Source organism: Microcaecilia unicolor, chromosome 3 (genome assembly GCF_901765095.1).
Source record: "Microcaecilia unicolor chromosome 3, aMicUni1.1, whole genome shotgun sequence".
Taxonomy (NCBI): domain Eukaryota; kingdom Metazoa; phylum Chordata; class Amphibia; order Gymnophiona; family Siphonopidae; genus Microcaecilia; species Microcaecilia unicolor.
Window position 1 is genome coordinate 294,275,398 of NC_044033.1, and position 23,274 is coordinate 294,298,671.

A 23,274-nucleotide genomic window follows, 5' to 3' on the forward strand; every position below is an offset into this window, starting at 1 on the left:
GAAAAGACAGTAGCATGTTGGATTTTGGGTTCTTCCTCACCTCCTTCTTTAAACCCAGTGCTTTTTGATAAATTGATTATAGCTGTTTCATCTTTTTGATATCTGGAAGTTATACTGGATTCTTTTCTCATTCACAGAACAGATTTCCAATGTGATGAAGATAGAATTCTTCTTTTTGCAAAAATTAAGAGCAATTTGGAATTACTTAGACAAAGTTCTGTTCAAACACTGTTCTATGCTTTCATAAACTCTCATTATGACTACTGTAATATCGTGTATGTGAGATTAACTAGGCATTTGCTTAAAACATCTTCAGATACTACAGAATACAGCAGCTAGAATACTTTGTTGGGCCAACCACCGAGATCATATAACCCCATTGCTTAAAGAACTCCATTGGTTACCTATTGAATCAAGAATGAAGTTCAAAATACTTAACTCATAAAGCATTATATGATGGCATACCTGCATATCTTGCTTCTCTTGTGATACCAAATATTGTAGTTCCTTTCCAACTCTGTTATTTTCAGTGCGTCTTTTCTAGCAAAAAAGGTACCGGTGCTCAAATGCTAGGCCACCCTTCAAGGGTGGGGTGATCACTGAGGGACCCACCCCACAATAGCCAGCCCCCCTGCAACCAGTCACAGAATCTATGACAAGGCAGAATTGGTGTGTAGAGCCTGAGTTCTTTCATTAAAACTTGGGGTCCATGGGTCAATTTTAGCAGACAATGGAAAAGGTGCCAGTACTCAGTACCCCCTCAAAAAAAGCCCTGGTTATTTTAGTCTATAAACCACCCAGTTCTGCAAGTTAGCTTGGGCAGTATAGTAAGTTTCAATAAACTATAACCATATACATCAATTTGCAGTCTTTGTTCTCTTAACGTCAATAGATTAGTACTTTCGGGCCCCTCTCAGCTAAATGGGAATCTACTAGAACTAGGGTTTTGAATTTCCTTTCACTAGCCTTATGGAAAGCTTTTCACTAACAACTTTGGTTATAGAAATCATATTCTAAGTTTTGTTTCGCAATAAAGATTTATCTTCCTGAGAAGGCATTTGTATATGCAGAATAGCTAACTTCTGGTGAGGGCTTGAAGGGACATAGCAAGTATGGTCAAAATGAATGTATTTTTTTTTTCTATCTGACCTGTTGGAATGTGTGTAACTTTCATTTTCTAATGGAGTTCTTTTCTTTTATTATATTTATGATTTTATTGTAAACCACTTTGTTTTGCGTTTACAGTTTAAGCAGCATATTAAGCTTAATAAATGATAAGCGATAGTATTCTATAAAGGAAAGTAGGTGCTTACTTTGCTTTCTAGAATAGGCTCCTACCAGGCCCAGTTATAGAATTTTCTCCCTTTGAGCCTTGGGATTTAGCTGTTGCTCAAGCCTAGACATCTACTCTACTCCACTCCATGCCACTTAGAGGAAGCAGGCACTCTCCTTAATCTCTAGATCAGAGGACCAAGGTCTTGGTCCTCAGTGGAAAACCCACCACTGATGTCACTGGATGGTTACTGGGCTCCCTTTGTGGAAGGAAGGAAAACCTTGGGAGCATCCCTAGGTCTAGGTTTTATACTTCCTTCCAGTTCCTAAGGAACACCTACTATGGGACTTGGGGCAATTATGTACAGGTCATGTAAAGTTAGATGCTAGGATGCTGGGTGCTAAGCATAAATTCCAGATGGGAAATTACGTACGTAATTATCATTATAGAATGTTAGCAAGTAGCCATTAGCACCTTGTAGTTACCAGCACTTATGCCATGGGAATGGCTTGTGTAAATGCTCACATGTAACTGACAGTATTCTATAAACTGGCATGCCCCTGTCCCACCCATCCTCCCCTCCCAGGTTTGCTCCCCCTTGCAGTTGCCAGCTATAGAAATTAGGTGCTAAGTTTATAGAACATGGTTGTAAGACAGTTATGCAAATACTTTTTATTGGATCAATTATTCCAAAATTATGTTATTCATGAGCTTTTGAGATTGTGTAAGTTTTTTCTTTTGGATGTAGTGCAGTGGGCTTATTACAACTTGCTGCGTGAAAGATAATTGAGGTGTGCAAAAAAGTTCCTAATATCCTTGCATTGGTCCTGGCTTTATTTTAAGGAACTGTGATGCTTCTGCTGCTGTTTTCCTGTTCCAGCTGTCGCAAGAACCGCCTAGGAAAGCTGTGTGAATGTGAGCAAAAGGAACACCAGGATTCAGACTTGGAAGCCAGCTGCAGGAATAACAGCTCCCAGCTGTGCAGTGGCAAGGGACGGTGCGAGTGCGGCCAGTGCATCTGTAATAGCAACAACTACCATGGGCAGTTCTGCGAGTGCGATGACACAAGCTGTGAGAGGCACAATGGGCTGCTGTGTGGAGGTAAAAGCAGAAGACTACAAGGTCATTACAGCAACAGGACTAGCTAGATTCCTTGAAACATCTCCTTGCCTATTTCTCAACCAGGTCTAACTTTTATGTCTTCTATTTAAATGAGCTAAAAGGGATAATTGTATAAAGCTTTTTATAAAATTGTGTGACTGTATACGTGCATCTGTAAGGTCAATTTTATAACAGTCACTTAGTTTGAGAGGCCAAATACACTCTTATTTTACAAAGACACGTGGGCGCCTCTCCCCCTCATTCAGTAACATGACCCCTACATTTACACATAGATTGTGCACATTAATTTATAAAATACTATAAATTATAGAATACTTTTTATTGAAATGTATACAACAAACTACAATTGGATACAATAAGAATCCAACAATAAAGATAACAACCCTATACAACTCTCCCCTTCCAAAAATAAATCCCTCAACCCTGCATCAAATGCATAGAACAATTGTGCCGGATGCCTGTGCTCTTATAGCCTCTCACACATTCAAATTACCCCCTCCCTTACATATCCCCCAAACCTTCTAAATTAATTATTCCCTGCATTCTCTTCCCCCCTAAATCTCCCAAATCCCTCTATCCCTAATCAGCAAACCCAATCCCCCCTTCCCCCACCCTCTAAAAAAGATGGGAAAGATATATAGGCCATCTGATCAAAGCTGTAGCTCATGAGTACCATACTTCGGTCCCTTAGAGACAAAGTTTGAATGTACACCTCCCAAATCATAAAAAACTTTTTTTCCCTTAAGTTCAAGCTTACAGCTGCATCTCAAGCCTCTAAAAGCTCAAACTATGAACACTAAAAGGTGGGTGGGTGGGTGTTCCTGTGTCCAATGTTGTAAGATATACTTCTTCCCCACCACACAAGCCTTAAGGACTAAAGACTTCCTTCCCCTGCCCAAAATTCCACTGTGGTGCCTCTGTTGTTTGTTCTGGCTTTTTATAAGCCTTGCCATTATTTTTGCACTATTTTGTGAGATACATTTGTCCACATTCATATGTGCCCTTCATTCCAGGATTATATTCTTGTACCAATTATTCCAAAATTATGTTATTCATGAGCTTTTGAGATTGTGTAAGTTTTTTCTTTGGATGTAGTGCAGTGGGCTTATTACAACTTGCTGCGTGCATTTTTTTTTTTTTCAAAGCTTGCACACCATATTTTAGGGACTTCCAAAGGGAATTCTTTGGTGTCCCAGTTCTGCCACAAGCTGGCCATGTATAGTCTTGGGAAGGTGGCTTTGTTCTGGGCTGCTTCCTAAGAGCCACACAAACTCTTGACCTGCAGAGACGGTGGGCACGTATTGTATTCATGCAGAGATTTTTTTTTCTCCTGGAAAGAGCCACTAAAACAGATATCATATTATGAGATTCAGGTGCTCAACATCCAGAATTTCTATCTATTTATTTACTTGTTTTAAGTTATTTATAACATTTATATTCCCACATTAAACATGAATTAGGTTGAAAACCTGGGAGCATATAAAATCTTCTTTTTCCTGTACCTAGATCAAAAGAGAAAGATAGTTGGCATCCCTGCCAGCAAAGGTATGCCTTGCATGCTCCCATGGGGGGGCGGAGGGGAGAGTGAGGAGTTTTCCCCCCTAGACAGTGACGAGCCCACCCAGAAACCCACCAACAAATTTAAATGTGTTTTTGGGTGGGCTCAATGCCCAAGTTTTAAAAAAAGTTGTATTTTTTATGTTGGTGGGTTTTTGGGTGGGGAAGTCTCTGCAGTGCCCAGGTTAAAATAATAATAATAATATTATTATTATTTAAAAGCTTTATATTTAATGTGGGCAGGTTTCTGGGTGGGGGTGAGGGGATGCCATACTAGGGAGTTATGGGTAAGGGGGTAGGACAGGGCTAATGTTAGGCTGCGTGCAGGGAGGGGTGGGGCAGATGCCTAGTTATTAGATGGATGGTGGGAAAGGGAAGGACAGATGCTGGGCTATGGGAATGGATAGTGGGGGTAGAGTAGAAGGGCTGGATGGTGAGATAGGGAAGGGAAAGCAGTGGCATACCAAGGGGGGGCGGTGGGTGCAGTCCACCCCAGGTGCACACCGCTGGGGGGGTGCCGCGCACCGGTCAGCTTCGTTCGTTTCCATGCTCCCTCTGCCCCGGAATGGGAAGTAACCAGTTCCGGGGCAGAGGGAGCATGGAAACGAACAAAGCTGACCGGTGCACGGCACCCCCCCCCCAGAGGCGTGCACCGGGGAGGGGGGGTTCTTTCGCCGGGGTGGGGGGGTGTCCTTTCGCAGGGGGGAGGGGTTGCGCTGCACCGGGGGGGGGGGGGGGTTGCACCCGGGGGGTCGGGGCGCATCGGCGATCCGCCCCGGGTGTCAGCCCCTCTAGGAACGCCACTGAGGGAAAGGCCGATGCCAGGCTACAAGGATGGATAGGGGGGTAAGGAAGGGAAGGACTGATGCCAGGCTACAAGACAATTTCTGATTTTTGGTCCTTAATTCTATAATTGATGAGGGTTGGTCTGTGTTCTGCATGTGATCCAGCAGGTGAGAGATTTTGCTGGCATGTAGTTTGTGTGGGGGATCTAGGAGTCTGACTTGTCTGGCCTTTCCAATGAGATGCGTATTGCTGTTGTGTGTATTCACTGCTGCCTTTTTAAAGGTACTGTTATTGACATTTGTATTCAGAATTGGTTAAGGTTTGCAACACAGACTCTAAGAAGTTTCTTTGCAGGATTTTCTGTTACTTCACAAAGTACCTGGAGGTGAATGGATTTTGTGTTGCTATTATTGAGGTGCTACCCCAATTTGAATACATTTTTCCTATGGAAAGCTATAAGAGGAAACATTGTAGCTATGTTCTCTATATGCGACAAATTCCATAGTAGGTAGAAAAGGAAGAAGTCTTCAAAGGTATATTTACCAAATTTTAAATGTTTGATTAATACAGCTTAATAAGGCGTATATATTTATTATAATGTAAAGTTGAAGGATATGTACTAAACCATGGTCATTTTATTTTGTCAGCATCAGAAGGGAGATAGAGTAGAGCTAGAGGAAGTGAAAAGACTTCAACATTTACTTAATCAGGCATTTGTTATAAAGCAAAGTTTGAAGGATGTATGCTATTGCTGTAATTATATTGCAGGATCCTGTCATGTGTATTGAGATGTTTGCCATTATTGCAGACTTACTGTATGTCTGGTCAAGTTTAAGATATGGGATAATGTAACTGTATTACAAATATCTGTTTTTCTATTAAGTATATATGTGGTTTATATTGATGCAGGGCAGCTGTTGGGCAGACTACTTAGAAATCCATCATACCTATATACATAGTGCCCACCCATATTAGCTCCAGGCCCACCCAAAATGTCAGGTCTGGCTACACCACTGGACCATCTGTAAGGACGACCATCTCTAAGGTCGACCTAAGTTTCGCGATTTAGGCATCCCCAACCGTATTATCGAAACGAAAGATGGACGCCCATCTTGTTTCGATAATACAGGTTTCCCCTCCCCTTCGCCAGGACGTCCTGCAAGGACGTCCTCAGGAAAACTTGGGCGCCCCTTTCAATCATGCCCCTCTTTGGATTCTAATGAGCTGAAGGAGAGCCATCAAATATCTTCTCATGCAGGGGGCCACAACACTGCTGACCAGTGTGTGTCGATGACATTCATCCCCACCAACCGACCTTCAGACTTTTTTTTTGGGGGGGGGGGGGTATCCTCAAGGTTGTGAGCATTTCAAAACGCTGAATATTGCTGGCTAGCCGGCTAAGTGCCATTTAACTGGCCAGGAGTCATTACTGGCCAGCTAAATTTATTTATTTATACATACATACATACAATCTTGTATCCCACAATTATCCAAAAACAAGTTTCAGTTCAATGTGGCTTACAATTACAAGAGGGATTACGATGTGATGCTCAATTATGTGCATTGGGGAACAATTGATGATTTAAGGGATTACTATTACTACTTATCACTTCTATAGTGCTACAAGCTACAAGGCATACGCAGCGCTGTACACCATACATAAAAAGACAGTCCCTGCTCAAAGAGCTCACAATCTAAATAGGACAAACAGACAGAACAATTAAGAAGTAAGGGAATTAAATAGGTGGGGATAAAAGGGTGCAGGGCAAGTGAGTAGTGGTTAGGAGTCAAAAGCAGCGTTAAAGAGGAGGGCTTTTAGCCTGGATTTGAAAATGGCCAAAGATGGGGCTAGACACACAAACTCGGGAAGTCTATTCCAGGCGTGTGGTGCAGTGAGATAAAAGGAATGGAGTCTGGAATTAGCAGTAGAGGAGAAGAGGACAGACAAGAGAGATTTATCCACAGAACGGAGTACCTGAGGGGGGGCGTAGGGAGAGACAAGAGTGGAGAGGTACTGGGGAGCGGCCCAGTGAATGCACTTATAGGTCAGTAAGAGAAGTTTGAATTGAATGCGGAAACGGATAGGGAGCCAGTGAAGTGACTTGAGGAGAGGGCTAATGTGAGCATAGCGACTCTGGCGGAAAATGAGTCGCGAAGCAGAGTTTTGGACTGATTGAAGAGGAGAGCGATGGCTAAGTGGGAGGCCGGTGAGAAGCAGGTTGCAATAATCTAGGCGACAGGTGATAAGAGTGTGGATAAGGGTTCTGGTAGAGTGCTCAGAGAGGAAGGGACGGATTTTGCTGATGTTATAGAGAAAGAAACGACAGGTTTTGGCAATCTGTTGAATGTGAGTAGAGAAGGAGAAAGAGGAGTCAAAGATGACCCCAAGGTTACGAGCTGATGAGACAGGGAGAATGAGACTGCCACCCACAGAAAGGGGGGAGAGGAGAGGTGAGTTTAGGGGGAAAGATTAGAAGCTCGGTTTTGGCCATGTTAAGTTTCAGATGACATTGAGCTATCCAGGCAGCGATATCAGATAGGCAGGCTGATATATTGGTCTGGATGCTGGTTGAGATTTCATGGGTAGAGAGGTACATCTGGGATTCATCAGCGTAGAGATGGTATTGAAAGCCATAGGATGATATTAGAGAGCCAAGGGAAGAAGTGTAGATGGAGATCAGGAGAACTTAATCATAAGTTTTCTTAAATAGATGTGTTTTTAGTTCTTTTCTGAACTGGAAATAATTGTTAATGTTTCTTATGGCCTGGAGGATTGAGTTCCACCTTTGGAATCCAGGTAGCTAAAGTCAGCTGTGTAGATGGATTTGTAGGTGACATTGTTGCAGTTGGAAAGGGAATGGGACTTGATATACCACCTTTCTGTGTTTTTTTGCAACTACATTCAAAGCGGTTTAGATGTAATATACAGGTACTTATTTGTACCTGGGGCAATGGAGGGTTAAATGATTTGCCCAGAGTCAGAAGGAGCTGGAGTGGGAATTGAACCCAGTTCCCCAGAATCAAAGTCTGCTGCACTAACCATTAGGCTACTAGGTGTAATAGTAGATGTTAAATATTGGCAGGCTTGTACTATAAGATCATTAGGACCAAAATATTACCACTGTACTGATTATCTTGAAGAATGTAGACCTTTGGCTACTGCTAACACAGCAAAAATAATAAATTTTAAAAATTCTATGATGTTATGTATGTTTTCACCTTTCATCAGGGGAAGACCACGGCTCCTGCTCTTGTGGAATCTGTATCTGTAATGCCAACTACACTGGTACTGCCTGCGAATGCAGTTTGGACACAAGCCAGTGCACCAAGGATGGGGTGGTATGCAGTGGGCATGGACGCTGTGAGTGCAACAAGTGTAAATGTCATGATGGCTACTTTGAGAAACTGTGTACGCAGTGCCCAGACTGTATGACACCATGCCAGATTCACAAGTAAGTTAGTAACAGCTACTTAGCCAGCCATGCAACCCAGCTCTTGGAGGGAGGAAAAGGGTATATCTCACAGTGGGAACCTCAATCATGGGACTAATAGAAAGGGACTTTTGACTGAGAATGCAGGAAGCATCTGAATAGCCATTTAGTTGCCTGGGGAAAATTGTACAGAGGCACCAGTTGCAAAGAGTTTGACTAAAGGTCAGTCATAACAGTTAGTTGTTTAGGATTGTCTGGCCATTGGCTCTGGCTGCATAGAATTTGGCCACTGGGTGGTGGGGGGGGGGGGGGGGGGTGGAATTCTATAAATGCCTAAAAAATCAGTGCTGAAAATAAAATATGTAGCAGTATTCTATAAAATTAGATGCAGTTTATAGAATAGCGCTTAAGCCCAGAGATCTCACCAACATTTAGATGCAGCCATTTGCAGCAACAAAAATGTGGTGCAAATGCACCTATATTTAGGTGCAGAATCCCCTTATTCTATAATTATGCCTGTAACTAAAAGTCATGCCCCCCCCCCCCGATCTGCCATGTCCCTCCCATTTCTACATCCCCTTTTCTGACTCATGCCTAAATTTACACACATACATGTTAATTGAATCTAATTAGTGCCACTAATAGCTTGTTAAAAAGTCTATTGTTGATGCTAATTAGCTCATTATTCAATTAAAATGTGTTTGTACATTGGGCATGCGGATTTATTAGCCCTTTATATAGAATTAAGGAGTAGGTACTGTTTTCCAATTCTGTCTTTTGAAAGCACATCTATACAGTCTGACTATCAGGATATCCCATAATATATAAGCATTAGATAAATTTGCATACATTGATGACCCAGGGTAGGCAAACCTATCTAATACACCTGAAACATAATTGTGTTATTAAGGCCACATACTCTAGCTATGTATTGACTGTTTTCCAACTTTAATGTGCACAGGCTCAGGCTTAAGGGTAGTTTTCCTAGGGTTGGTGGAAAAATTATCTTTATTCCATACTTCCTTCTCCCCCTGAATTGACAGTCACACAAAAAAAGTGCTTACAAAGACTTGTTTTATTCAGAGGAAGGAAAAAATATTGATAGTTACAGCCAGGGGTGTGCTGGTAAATTTTTAACAACAGGCTCTTTCTCCGGACATAGCCAGCTCTGCAGTTGAAAGGGCCAGGGGTGGCCGGGGTGGGGGGGGAGCAACACTTGCCTTTCTCTCCTCCCTCCCTTCGTGCGGGCACGCTAGGCATACCTTTGCTGGCAGCCAATAAATGGACTGCCACCACTCCCAACATCTTGCTCTGAGCAGCATGCTAGAACTTCTCTCACATACTCGAGAAGTCCCAGCCTGCTGCCCAGAGTTGGAAACAAGGAGCAGGGAACAGCAGTAGTCTATTTACTTGGCTGGCGGGGTTCAGCATCCCCACCAGCAAAATAAAAGATAATTCAGCAGGGGGCCCAAGCCCACATTTTGGGAGCCAGTTGTTAAAGTAGCCATGGAGGGCCCTACTTTAACAACCGGCTCCCAAAATTCTTAAAAACAACCGGCTCTTGCGAGCCTGCTCCAGCACACCACTGGTTACAGCTAACCATCAGGCTGAAACACTGGTTTATTTATTTTTTGGATTTTGCTCACACCTTTTTCAGTAATAGCTCAAGGTGAGTTACATTCAGGTACACTGGATATTTCTCTGTCCCAGGAAGGCTCATAATCTAAGTTTGTACCTGAGGCAATGGAGGGTTAAGTGACTTGCCCATGATCACAAGGAGCAGCATGGGATTTGAACCAGCCACTTCTGGATTTCAGGACTGGTACTCTAGCCACTAGGCCACTTCTCCACTCCTTATTACACCACCACCACCCCCCCTTTTTGCTAGAAGACAGATTATCCGCAGTTGTTTTAAATGCCAGCTGCAGCTTATAAATTGCCCCTGTGTATTCAGCATCCCTAACCACAGAAGCAGCAGTGCAGAATATATATATTCAGCCACGGCCAGCACTAGGTATATAGATAGCGATGATATTCAGCCACAATCTAGATAGCTATGCAGTTTAATTTAGGACTGCCTTTTTTGCTTGCCCTTGCTCTGCCTTCACTCCATCCCATTAGGCAGAATAGGCAGTCACCTAGGGTGGCAATGTCTGTGTAGCATGGCGCCAATAGCAGCTGCAGTCAAACCAAACCAAAAGTTCCAGATGTCCAAGTTTGGTCCAAGAGTATCAGATGCCTTAAGTGAACCTTCAGCCATGTGTGCCTCCTTTGGGGCAGCCCAAGGCCCTATGCCCCCACCCCATAGTTCAGCATCTCCCTTTCCTCTCTCTCTATCCCCCTCCCAGGTGCCTAGCATCTCCCTTTCCTCTCTCTATCCCCTTCCCATCTCTGCCCCAAGGTATTTGGAATCTCCATTCCTCTCTCTACACCCCCCCCCCCCCCAGGTGGCTGGCATCTCCCCTTTCCCTCTTTAGCCTCCCCAAAACTGTTCAGTACCTTTCCTTTCCCTCTCTGTCCCCAAAGTATCCAGAATCTCCCTTCCTCTCTCTACATCCCCCGGGTAGCTAGCATCTCCCCTTTCTCTCCTTATACCCCTCAGATGGCCAGCATCTCATCTTCCCTTCTTTAACTCCTTCCTCAATGGTGACCTTGTGCATTGCTCTGGTATTACAGCCTGCTCACTTTAATCACCACAGACTGCTTAGAAAATAAAATACTACAGATTCTTTTAGATTTGTATTGAGTAAATAAAACTCTTTATTTGCACTTTAATTGGAGAGTGTATAAGTCATTATTGTTCCAACTACACAATGATTAAGAAATACACACACTAATCGAGTACATTACTAAAGGAAGGCTATAGGAAAGTAAAATAATAAAGACATATATATATGTATTACTCACAACATCACTGGTCAGGAATTATCATTCAGGCCCTTATCTCATCAGCTGGGAGGCCCGTTGCAGCGAAAGCCCGAAGTCTCCATATGACCAGGAACAAGTCTTTTCTGCACAATGCGTCTATCCACAGATGAGCCTCAAAGCTCTGCTGCAACAAGCCCCCTTTTTATTAAGCTAAAACTTATCCAGGAATGTACACGAGGATTCAGTCACACACTCTCAGTTCAGGTAAAGAAATCACTGGCCAGGTGGCTTATCTCCCGAACCTCAAGTATACCCCGCCTCCCTCCTGCACAAGCTGGCTTCAGAGACATTTCAACCTGTTCTTGAGATGTGCCTTATCTCATACATTGTTCTTGAGATGTGCTTTATCTTATACATTGTTCTTGAGTGTGCCTTATCTCATACATTGTTCTTGAGATGTGCCTTATCTCACACATTGTTCTTGAGATGTGCTTTACATTCCAGCATGTTCTTTGAGATATACAAGGAAAGTCACTTTTGGTCAAAGTCAGAAGATTTTTAAAATGTATTATCGGTCAAAGCAAGACTGAAAAGCAATCCTTAATATTTTCAATCATATGCCCAAAATCTTTCCTTCCCCTTAAATCCTCCCCCCCTCCTCAGATGGCCTGCAATTCATCTCCCCTTGCCTTCACCACTTTGGTCTCTGCTTACAGTCTTGCTGTTGTTGCCCCTTACCTCCTTCCACACTGGCCCCAAGCTTAAGGAAGAGCGAGGGCTGCATGCTCAATAAGTACAGGCCTACACTGAAGCACTGCTGTGTCCCCCTCCTGATAGGAGGCTGACTGGGAGGATGTAGAAAATGTATTCTCCGAGGACAAGCAGGCTGCTTGTTCTCACATGTGGGTCGACGTCCATGGCGGCCCGAGGAACGGCAATTTTTCAAAGCAAAAATCAACAAAGTTTTGCCAGAACCTTCTGGCATGCCGGGCGCATGCACCGCACATGCGCAGCCATCTTCCCACCCTCTTAGGTTTTGGCCTGATTAAGTTTCCGTTCGCCTCCGTTGCGGCTGCGTTTTCTCCTTTTTGTGCGCCTCCTTGAGCCACAATTGTGGATTTTGATTTCACCGCCGCTATTTTTCCATCCATGTAATCAAGGACTCCCAGCGGCTTCAAGAAGTGTACTTGGTGCAACCGGTCGATCTCGGGTACCGACCCCCACGCATGGTGCCTTCAGTGCCTTGGGCCCGACCATCGCCCAGACGCATGTAAGTTGTGTCTTAGCCTGAAAAAGCGGACACAAGCGTTGAGACAAGCTCTTCGAGACCGACTTTTCGGAGCTTCAACCAGTCCCTCTGCATCAACGTCGACATCAGTACTGAGGTTGGCGTCGTCGATATCGGTACCGGGGATGGCATCAACTTCAGGAGCTTAGGTAATGGCTGTCCAGAGACCACCACATGCTGGGAGCAGTGAGGCGTCGAGTGGGTCTCCACCTGTCTCGAAGTCTCCTGCTGCACAGGCCCCAAGGGACCGACCAATCTCGGATCTGACCCCGAGGAGACGTGTGGATTCCACATCCTCCTCGTTGGTACTGAGTATGGATGACGTGCATTGAGCGAAGGCGAAGAAGCATCATCATCGATCTCCTTCCAAGCAGGTACCGAGAGCTCCGGGGCATCCAAGGATTTGGCACCCGTGAGGCGCCAATGCCAGGAGGAACGCTCACCCTCCATTCAAGAGGTGTCGGTGCGTCGGTCTTCGGGCAGCCCGGTACCACCTCCTTGACCTCCACAGATTCTGACGCCGATTCCTATACCGACCCCGCAGCCTTGCTCGACAGCGACTCTAGACGAGCACATCCGAATCCTTCTTCCAGGTCTTCTGGAAGGGTTGCTGCGTCAGTCTGCTCCGGTGCAGGGGGTGCTTGCACCCTCCGTACCGTCATTGGAAGCGGCGGCTGGCTCTATGCCTGTGGTGAGGTCCTCGATGCCGGTGCCACCTGCAGCATCTGCGTCGGCTGCCACCCAGGTCGATTCCCCATTGACATCGATGGAGGGAGCTCCATCGCCACCGGCATGGGAATCGACCTCTCAACATCGCCATCGAGGAAATGGTTCCTCGGCATCGAGACGTGCCCAGTTTAGGACTGCAGTTAGGAACTCCTGTCCGATACCAATGAGGATGCCTCGTGGGATGAAGGAGAGGATCCCAGGTATTGCTCTTCTGAGGAGTCTTGTGGTCTTCCCTCTGATCCTACTCCTTCACCAGAAAGAAAGCTTTCTCTCCCAAAGAGTCTTTCTTTCTCTTTCATTCCCTTCCCATTGGTTTCTGAGGATGAGCCCAGGACTGAGATGCTCGAGGTCCTGGACTATCCTTCACCATCTAAGGAGTCATCCACAGTTCCTTTGCATAATGTGCTCAAGGAGACACTTCTGCGGAACTGGATGAAACCATTAAGTAATCCCACCATTCCCAAGAAAGCTGAGTCCCAATATCGGATTCATGGAGAACCTGCGTTGATGAAGTCACAGTTACCTCACGACTCTATGGTTGTGGATTCCACTCTCAAGAGAGCCAGGAGTTCTAGAGACTTTGCCTCGGCACCCCCGGGAAGAGAATCTAGAACCCTGGACTCTTTTGGGAGGAAGGCGTATCAGGCCGCTATGCTCACCTTCAAAATTCAGTCCTACCAGCTTTACACGAGCATTCACTTGCAGAACATGGTGCAGCAACTGGCGGGCTTGGTTGATAAGCTCCCTCCGGACAGGCCAAGCCTTTTCAGAAGGTGGTCAGGCAGCAGAAGGTGTGTCGTAAATTCCTGTCCAGGGGTGCTTACAATACTTTTGATGTTATCCAGAATCGCTGCTCAGGGTGTAGTGATGCGCAGACTCTCATGGCTGCGTGCCTCTGACCTGCAGCGGATTGCGGATGTCCCTTGCCGGGCGGATAACATTCTTGGTGAGAAGGTCGAGCAAGTGGTTGATCAAATCATGCAGCAGGCAGCGGGAAACCGCTATGGGCAATCTCTCCCACCGGGTGCCTTCTGGTTCTACCTCATCAGGTAGATGTTTTTTCCAGGGAAGGAAGAGTGCTCCCTACACTTTTAATAAGTGTAGGTACAATCAGCCTTCTCGGCAGTCTTCTCAGGCTCATCCCCAGCGCACTCGTTCTCGTCAACAGTGTGCGCCTAGGCAGGCCCCTGTTGCTCCCCAGCAAAAGCAAGGGACGGGCTTTTGACTGGCTCCAGCTGAGCATAGCCGCAATAAAAGTATCCGTGCCAGACGACTTGCCAGTCGGAGGGAGGTTAAAATTTTTTCACCAAAGGTGGCCTCTCATAACCTCCGACTGGTGGGTTCTTCAAATAGTCCGGTTAGGATACTCCCTCAATTTGAAATCCAGACCTCCAAATTTCCCACCGGGAGCTCAATCCTTCAGCTTGGCAAGGCAGGTACTTGCAAAGGAACTCTCCGCCCTTCTCAGCGCCAATGCGGTTGAGCCCATTCCTCCAGGGCAAGAAGGGCTTTGATTCTATTCCAGGTACTTCCTTGTGAAAAAGAAAACAGGTGGGATGCATCCCATCCTAGACCTAAGGGCCCTGAATAAATTTCTAGTCCGAGAAAAGTTCAGGATGGTTTCCCTGGGCAACCGTCTTTCCATGATTCAGACAAATGATTGGCTATGCTCTCTGGACTTCAAGGAGGCTTATACACACATCCCGGTACTCCCAGCTCACAGGGAGTATCTCTGATTTCGCACGGGAATGCAGCACTTCCAGTACTGTGTCCTGCCCTTTGGTCTGGCATCTGCGCCCAGAGTCTTCACAAAGTGCCTGGAGGTAGTTGCAGCGTCTCTACGCAGACTGGGAGTGCATGCGTTCCCTTATCTCGACGATTGGCTGGTGAAGAACACCTCAGAGGCAGGGGCTCTATGATCCATGCGGATGACTATTCAACTGCTGGAGCTACTGGGGTTTGTAATAAATTATCCAAAGTCCCATCTTGTCCCAGTACAGAAATTGGAGTTCTGTTGGGCACATGGACGTCTTGAGCTTATCTTCCCCAGGCAAGAGCAGACAATCTTCTAGCCCAAGTGTCCTTGGCTCGAGCGTCTCAACAGATCACAGCTCGGCAGATGTTGAGACTTCTAGGCCATATGGCCTCCACAGTTCATGTGACTCCCATGGACTCTAGCTTCCCAGTGGTATCAAGCTACAGGGGATCTAGAGGATGCAATCCAGCTGTCCACTGAATTTCACAATTCCCTCCAGTGGTGGACAATTCGATCCAATTTGACCTTGGGACGTCCCTTTCAAATTCCTCAGCCACAAAAAGTGATGACAACGGATGCATCCATCCTGGGGTGGGGAGCTCATGTCGATGGGCTTCACACTCAGAGTGTTTGGTCCCTTCAGGAAAATGGTCTTCAGATCAACCACCTGGAGTTGCGAACTGTTTGGAATGCTCTAAAGGCTTTCAGAGATTGGCTGTCCAATCAAATCATCCTAATTCAGACAGACAATCAGGTTGCGATGTACTACATCAACAAGCAGGGGGGCACCGGATCTTGCCCCCTGTGTCGGGAAGCCGTTCAGATGTGGCTTTGGGCTCGCTGTTATGGCATGTTTCTCCAAGCCAAGTATCTGGCAGGCGTAAACAACAGTCTGGCTGACAGGTTGAGCAGGATTATGCAACCTCACGAGTGGTTGCTCAATATGGGCGTTGTTCGCAAGATCTTCCGAGCGTGGGGCACCCCCTCGGTGGATATTTTTACCACTCAGCTCAATCACAAGGTCCCTCAATACTGTTCCAGACTTCAGACCCACGGCAGACTAGCGTCAGATGCCGTTCTCCTTCATTGGGGGATGGGCCTTCGGTATGCATATCCTCCCATACCTCTGGTGGGGAAGACTTTACTGAAACTCAAGCAAGACCGTGGAACCATGATTCTGAATGCTCCCTTCTGGCCGTGTCAGATTTGGTTCCCTCTTCTTCTGGACTTTTCCTCCGAAGAACTGTGGAGATTGGAGTGTTTTCCGACCCTCATCACTCAGAACGAGGGGGCACTTCTGCATCCCAACCTCCAGTCTCTGGCTCTCATGGCCTGGATGTTGAGAGCATAGAAGTTGCTTCCTTGGGTCTTTCTGAGGGTGTCTTCTGAATTTTGATGCTTCCAGGAAAGATTCCACCAAGAGGTGTTACTTTTTCAAATGGAGGAGGTTTGCCGTCTGGTGTGACAGCAAGGCCCTAGATCTTCGCTTTTGTCCTACACAGACCCTGCTTGAATACCTTCTACACTTGTCAGAGTCTGGTCTCAAGACCAACTCCGTAAGGGTTCATCTTAGTGCAATTAGTGCTTATCATTATCATGTAGAGGGTAAGCCTATCTACTACTACTACTAACAGCATGTATATAGCGCTACCAGACGCATGCAGCGCTGAACACTTGACATAGAGAGACAGTCCCTGCTCAAAGAGCTTACAATCTAGGTAAAACAGACAGACAAGACATTACAGGCAAGGGAATTACAAGGTAGAGAGGAACAGGGAGGAGGAGAGCAAATGAGTAGCAGTTAGGAGCCAAAGGCAGTAGTGAAAAGGTGAGCTTTCAGCATAGATTTAAAAACAGGTAAAGAAGGAGCTAGACGTATGGGTTTGGGAAGACAGTTCCAGGCATAAGGTGCCGCAAGACAAAAGGAACGAAGTCTGGAGTTAGCGGTGGAGGAGAAGGGGGACAACAAGAGAGATTTGTTCAGAGAGCGGAGTTCACAGGGAGGAATGTACGGAGAGATTTTGAGAGGAGAGGTAGTGAGGGGTCATAGAGTGAATGCATTTAAAGGTCAGCAAGAGGAGTTTGAACTGTATATGGAAGCGGACAGGGAGCCAATGAAGTGACTTGAGGAGTGGGCTAGTGTGGGCATAACGATTCTGGCAGAAAATAAGTCGAGCTGCAGAATTGTGTACAGATTGGAGAGGAGAAAGATGATTGAGTGGAAGACCAGTGAGAAGTAAATTGCAATAGTCTAGGCGAGAAGTAACAAGGGTGTGAATAAGGGTTTTGGTGGCGTGTTCAGAAAGGAAGGGGTGAATTTTGCTAATGTTGAAGATAAAAAAGTGACAGGTTTTGGCAATTTGTTGAATATGAGCAGAGAAGGAGAGAGAGGAGTCGAAGATGACACCAAGGTTACGAGCCAAGGAGACAGGGAGGATATGAGAGCCATTAACAGAGATAGAGAATGGGGGAAGAGGGTAGAAGGGTTTAGGGGGAAAAATGAGAAGTTCAGTTTTAGCCATATTAATTTGAGATGGCGTTGAGACATCCAGGCAGCAATGTCAGACAAGTAGGCAGAGATTTTGTCCTGGATTAAGGTTGAGATTTCAGGGGTGGAGATGTAAATCTGAGAGTCATCAGCATAAAGATGGTAATGAAAACCATGGGATGAGATCAGGGCACCAAGGGAGGAGGTATAGATGGAGAAAAGGAGTGATCTAAGGACAGAACCCTGAGGCACACCTACTGAAAGCGGGAGGGAAGCTGAAGAGGATCCACCAGAGTGAACACTGAAAGTACGGAGTGAGAGGTAGGAGGAAAACCAGGAAAGAACAGGGCCTTGGAATCCAAGCGAGGACAGCGTATCAAGGAGTAGGGTGTGGTCAACAGTGTCGAAAGCAGCAGATAGGTCAAGAAGGATGAAGATGGAATAGAGACCTTTGGATTTAGCCAGAGGCAGATCATTAGAGACTTTAGTAAGTACAGTTTCAGTAGAGTGAAGAGGGTGAAATCCGGAATGAAGTGGGTCAAGTGGGTTGAGAAGAGAGAAAGTCAAGGCAATGGCGGTGAATTATGTGTTCAAGTAATTTGGAGAGGAAAGGGAGAAGGGAGATGGGGCGAAAGTTGACGGGACAGGTAGGGTCAAGTGAGATTTTTTTAAGGAGTAGAGTGACTATAGCATGTTTGAAGGTCGTAGGAACAGTTGCAGTGGAGAGTGAAAGATTAAGGATGTGACAGATGACAGGAGAGATAGTGTTAAGTAGGTAAGTGGGGATGGGATCAGAGGAACAGGTAGTACATTTAGAGGAGGAAAGAAGAAGAGGAGTTTCTTCAGTAGAAACTTCGGAGAAGGAGGAGAAAGAAGGAGAGGAAGGAGAGTAGGGGGTGTAGACTAAGGGAGAGAGAGGTGGGGAGGGTTTGGATGAAAAGTCAAGGTTAATCTTACGGATTTTATCATGGAAGTAATCAGCTAGAGTCTGTGGAGAAAGAGAAGGGTGAATAGGAGATGAAGGTACTTTGAAAAGAGAGTTCAGTGTGGCGAAGAGAAGTCGAGGGTTAGAACCGAGGGAATTAGTCAAATGGGTGAAGTAATGCTGTTTGGCAAGTGAAAGGGCAGACTGGAAGGAGTTTAGCATGAATTTGAAATGAATGAAGTCGGCAAGGGTACGGGATTTAAGCTAAGAACGTTCTGCTGAGCGGGCACAGGAGCGAAAATAACGGATTCTAGAGGTTAGCCAAGGTTGGGGTTTGGTGTGCCTAGTAGGATGGGGCATGAGAGGAGCAAGAGTGTCAAGAGCAGAGGAGAGAATAGTATCATAGGAAGAAACAGCTTCATTCACAGACTTAGGTAAGGTGGTGGTAGAGAGAAGGTTAGAAACACAAGAGGATAGAGTAAAGGGGTCAACTGCTTGAAGGTTCCTAGAGGTGGGGGATGAGATTGGGTGGGACTGGGGAGGAGGGTGCTTAAGATTGAAGGTTATTAGGTGCTGGTCGGAAAGGGGGAGATCAGAGGAATAGAAACTGGAGGGAGAGCAGTTAGAGGAGAGGATAAGGTCGAGACAGTGACCATTTTGGTGAGTGGGTGCCGAGGAGCACAGTTGAAGGTTGAATGAGGACATTAGGGCAAGGAATTGGGAGGCATAGGAGTCAGATGGATCATCAATGTGGATGTTAAAGTCCCCAAGAATAATGGAGGGGGGATGAAGGATTATGAAAGAAGGAGAGCCAGGCGTCGAAGTCAGTGAGGAAGGATGGAAGAGGCTTATCATGGCGATAAATGACTGCTAGACGGAGAGGCAAGGGAGTGAAGAGGCAGATAGAGTGGACTTCAAAGGATGAAAAACAGTGAGACTGGGGTGGGAGAAGAGGTTGGAATTTGCAGGAGGGAGAGAGCAGAACTCCAACGCCACCGCCGCGGCCGACAAGGTGAGGGGTGTGAGAGAAAAGATAGCCACCATGGCAAACGGCCGCGACGGAGGTAGTGTCATCAGGGGAGAGCCAAGTTTCAGTTAAGGCAAGTAGATGGAGGGAACGAGAAATGGACAGGTCATGAATATAGGGAAGTTTATTGCAGATGGAGTGAGCATTCCATAGGGCGCAAGAGAAGGGTAAGGAAGAAGGTGGAAGGAGAGGAAAGCGAATGCTACATACCTGTAGAAGGTATTCTCCGAGGACAGCAGGCTGATTGTTCTCACTGATGGGTGACGTCCATGGCAGCCCCTCCAATCAGAAACTTCACTAGCAAAAACCTTTGCTAGTCCTCGCGCGTGCATGCGCACCGTGCATGCGCGGCCGTCTTCCCGACCGAACCGGCTCGTGTTCGTCAGTCCCGTATGTAGCAAGACAAAGACAAGGGAAGACACAACTCCAAAGGGGAGGCGGGCGGGTTTGTGAGAACAATCAGCCTGCTGTCCTCGGAGAATACCTTCTACAGGTATGTAGCATTCGCTTTCTCCGAGGACAAGCAGGCTGCTTGTTCTCACTGATGGGGTATCCCTAGCCCCCAGGCTCACTCAAAACAACAACCATGGTCAATTGGGCCTCGCAACAGCGAGGACATAACTGAGATTGACCTGAAAAATTTACCAACTAACTGAGAGTGCAGCCTGGAACAGAACAAACAGGGCCCTCGGGGGGTGGAGTTGGATCCTAAAGCCCAAACAGGTTCTGAAGAACTGACTGCCCGAACCGACTGTCGCGTCGGGTATCTTGCTGCAGGCAGTAATGAGATGTGAATGTGTGGACAGATGACCACGTCGCAGCTTTGCAAATCTCTTCAATAGTGGCTGACTTCAAGTGGGCTACCGACGCTGCCATGGCTCTAACATTATGAGCCGTGACATGACCCTCAAGAGCCAGCCCAGCCTGGGCGTAAGTGAAGGAAATGCAATCTGCTAGCCAATTGGATATGGTGCGTTTCCCCACAGCCACTCCCCTCCTATTGGGATCAAAAGAAACAAACAATTGGGCGGACTGTCTGTTGGGCTGTGTCCGCTCCAGGTAGAAGGCCAATGCTCTCTTGCAGTCCAATGTGTGCAGCTGACGTTCAGCAGGGCAGGAATGAGGACGGGGAAAGAATGTTGGCAAGACAATTGACTGGTTCAGATGGAACTCCGACACAACCTTCGGCAATAACAGAGTAACAATAACCTTTCATCATAACAGAGTAGTCCTCCGCACTCACCCTAAGAACTTAGGGTGAGTGCGGAGGACTACTCTGTTATGATGAAATTTGGTGTAAGGGGCCTGGGCTACCAGGGCCTGAAGCTCACTGACTCTACGAGCTGAAGTAACTGCCACCAAGAAAATGACCTTCCAGGTCAAGTACTTCAGATGGCAGGAATTCAGTGGCTCAAAAGGAGGTTTCATCAGCTGGGTGAGAACAACATTGAGATCCCATGACACTGTAGGAGGCTTGACAGGGGGCTTTGACAAAAGCAAACCTCTCATGAAGCGAACAACTAAAGGCTGTCCTGAGATCGGCTTACCTTCCACACGGTAATGGTATGCACTGATTGCACTAAGGTGAACCCTTACAGAGTTGGTCTTGAGACCAGACTCAGACAAGTGCAGAAGGTATTCAAGCAGGGTCTGTGTAGGACAAGAGCGAGGATCTAGGGCCTTGCTGTCACACCAGACGGCAAACCTCCGCCACAGAAAGAAGTAACTCCTCTTGGTGGAATCTTTCCTGGAAGCAAGCAAGATACGGGAGACACCCTCTGACAGACCCAAAGAGGCAAAGTCTACGCTCTCAACATCCAGGCCGTGAGAGCCAGGGACCGGAGGTTGGGATGCAGAAGCGCCCCTTCGTCCTGCGTGATGAGGGTCGGAAAACACTCCAATCTCCACGGTTCTTCGGAGGACAACTCCAGAAGAAGAGGGAACCAGATCTGACGCAGCCAAAAAGGAGCAATCAGAATCATGGTGCCTCGGTCTTGCTTGAGTTTCAACAAAGTCTTCCCCACCAGAGGTATGGGAGGATAAGCATACAGCAGACCCTCCCCCCAGTCCAGGAGGAAGGCATCCGATGCCAGTCTGCCGTGGGCCTGAAGCCTGGAACAGAACTGAGGGACTTTGTGGTTGGCTCGAGATGCAAAGAGATCTACCAAGGGGGTGCCCCACACCTGGAAGATCTGTCGCACTACACGGGAATTGAGCGACCACTCGTGAGGTTGCATAATCCTGCTCAACCTGTCGGCCAGACTGTTGTTTACGCCTGCCAGATATGTGGCTTGGAGCACCATGCCGTGACGGCGAGCCCAGAGCCACATGCTGACGGCTTCCTGACACAGGGGGCGAGATCCGGTGCCCCCCTGCTTGTTGACGTAGTACATGGCAACCTGGTTGTCTGTCTGAATTTGGATAATTTGGTGGGACAGCCGATCTCTGAAAGCCTTCAGAGCGTTCCAGATCGCTCGTAACTCCAGAAGATTGATCTGCAGATCGCGTTCCTGGAGGGACCAGCTTCCTTGGGTGTGAAGCCCCTCGACATGAGCTCCCCACCCCAGGAGAGACGCATCCGTGGTCAGCACTTTTTGTGGCTGAGGAATTTGGAAGGGACGTCCCAGAGTCAGATTGGACCAAATCGTCCACCAATACAGGGATTCGAGAAAACTCGTGGACAGGTGGATTACGTCTTCTAGATCCCCAGCAGCCTGAAACCACTGGGAAGCTAGGGTCCATTGAGCAGATCTCATGTGAAGGCGGGCCATGGGAGTCACATGAACTGTGGAGGCCATGTGGCCTAGCAATCTCAACATCTGCCGAGCTGTGATCTGCTGGGACGCTCGCACCCGCGAGACGAGGGACAACAAGTTGTTGGCTCTCGTCTCTGGGAGATAGGCGCGAGCCGTCCGAGAATCCAGCAGAGCTCCTATGAATTCGAGTCTCTGCACTGGGAGAAGATGGGACTTTGGATAATTTATCACAAACCCCAGTAGCTCCAGGAGGCGAATAGTCATCTGCATGGACTGCAGGGCTCCTGCCTCGGATGTGTTCTTCACCAGCCAATCGTCGAGATATGGGAACACGTGCACCCCCAGCCTGCGAAGTGCCGCTGCTACTACAGCCAAGCACTTTGTGCACACCCTGGGCGCAGAGGCGAGCCCAAAGGGTAGCACACAGTACTGGAAGTGACGTGTGCCCAGCTGAAATCGCAGATACTGTCTGTGAGCTGGCAGTATCGGGATGTGTGTGTAGGCATCCTTCAAGTCCAGAGAGCATAGCCAATTGTTTTCCTGAATCATGGGAAGAAGGGTGCCCAGGGAAAGCATCCTGAACTTTTCTTTGACCAGATATTTGTTCAGGGCCCTTAGATCTAGGATGGGACGCATCCCCCCTGTTTTCTTTTCCACAAGGAAGTACCTGGAATAGAATCCCAGCCCTTCTTGCCCGGATGGCACGGGCTCGACCGCATTGGCGCTGAGAAGGGCGGAGAGTTCCTCTGCAAGTACCTGCTTGTGCTGGAAGCTGTAAGACTGAGCTCCCGGTGGACAATTTGGAGGTTTTGAGGCCAAATTGAGGGTGTATCCTTGCCGGACTATTTGGAGAACCCACTGATCGGAGGTTATGAGAGGCCACCTTTGGTGAAAAGCTTTCAACCTCCCTCCGACTGGCAGGTCGCCCGGCACTGACACTTGGATGTCGGCTATGCTCTGCTGGAGCCAGTCAAAAGCTCGTCCCTTGCTTTTGCTGGGGAGCCGAGGGGCCTTGCTGAGGCGCACGCTGCTGACGAGAGCGAGCAAGCTGGGGCTTAGCCTGGGCCGCAGGCTGTCGAGAAGGAGGATTGTACCTACGCTTGCCAGAAGAGTAGGGAACAGTCTTCCTTCCCCCCAAAAATCTTCTACCTGTAGAGGTAGAGGCTGAAGGCTGCCGGCGGGAGAACTTGTCAAATGCGGTGTCCCGCTGGTGGAGCTGCTCTACCACCTGTTCGACTTTCTCTCCAAAAATATTATCCGCACGGCAA

The 23,274-nt window shown here is 47.2% G+C and overlaps 1 protein-coding gene across 1 annotated transcript in view; it reads left to right on the plus strand.

The window, feature by feature from the left end:
- The window catches only part of ITGB7 (integrin subunit beta 7), a 342,955-nt gene that overhangs the window by 289,625 nt on the left and 30,056 nt on the right, over nt 1-23,274 (plus strand). Inside the window, exons 12-13 of the mRNA XM_030198181.1 lie at nt 2,154-2,374; nt 7,968-8,190. Of these exons, the coding sequence (XP_030054041.1) occupies nt 2,154-2,374; nt 7,968-8,190 (444 nt within the window). The remainder of the gene's footprint in view (nt 1-2,153; nt 2,375-7,967; nt 8,191-23,274) is intronic.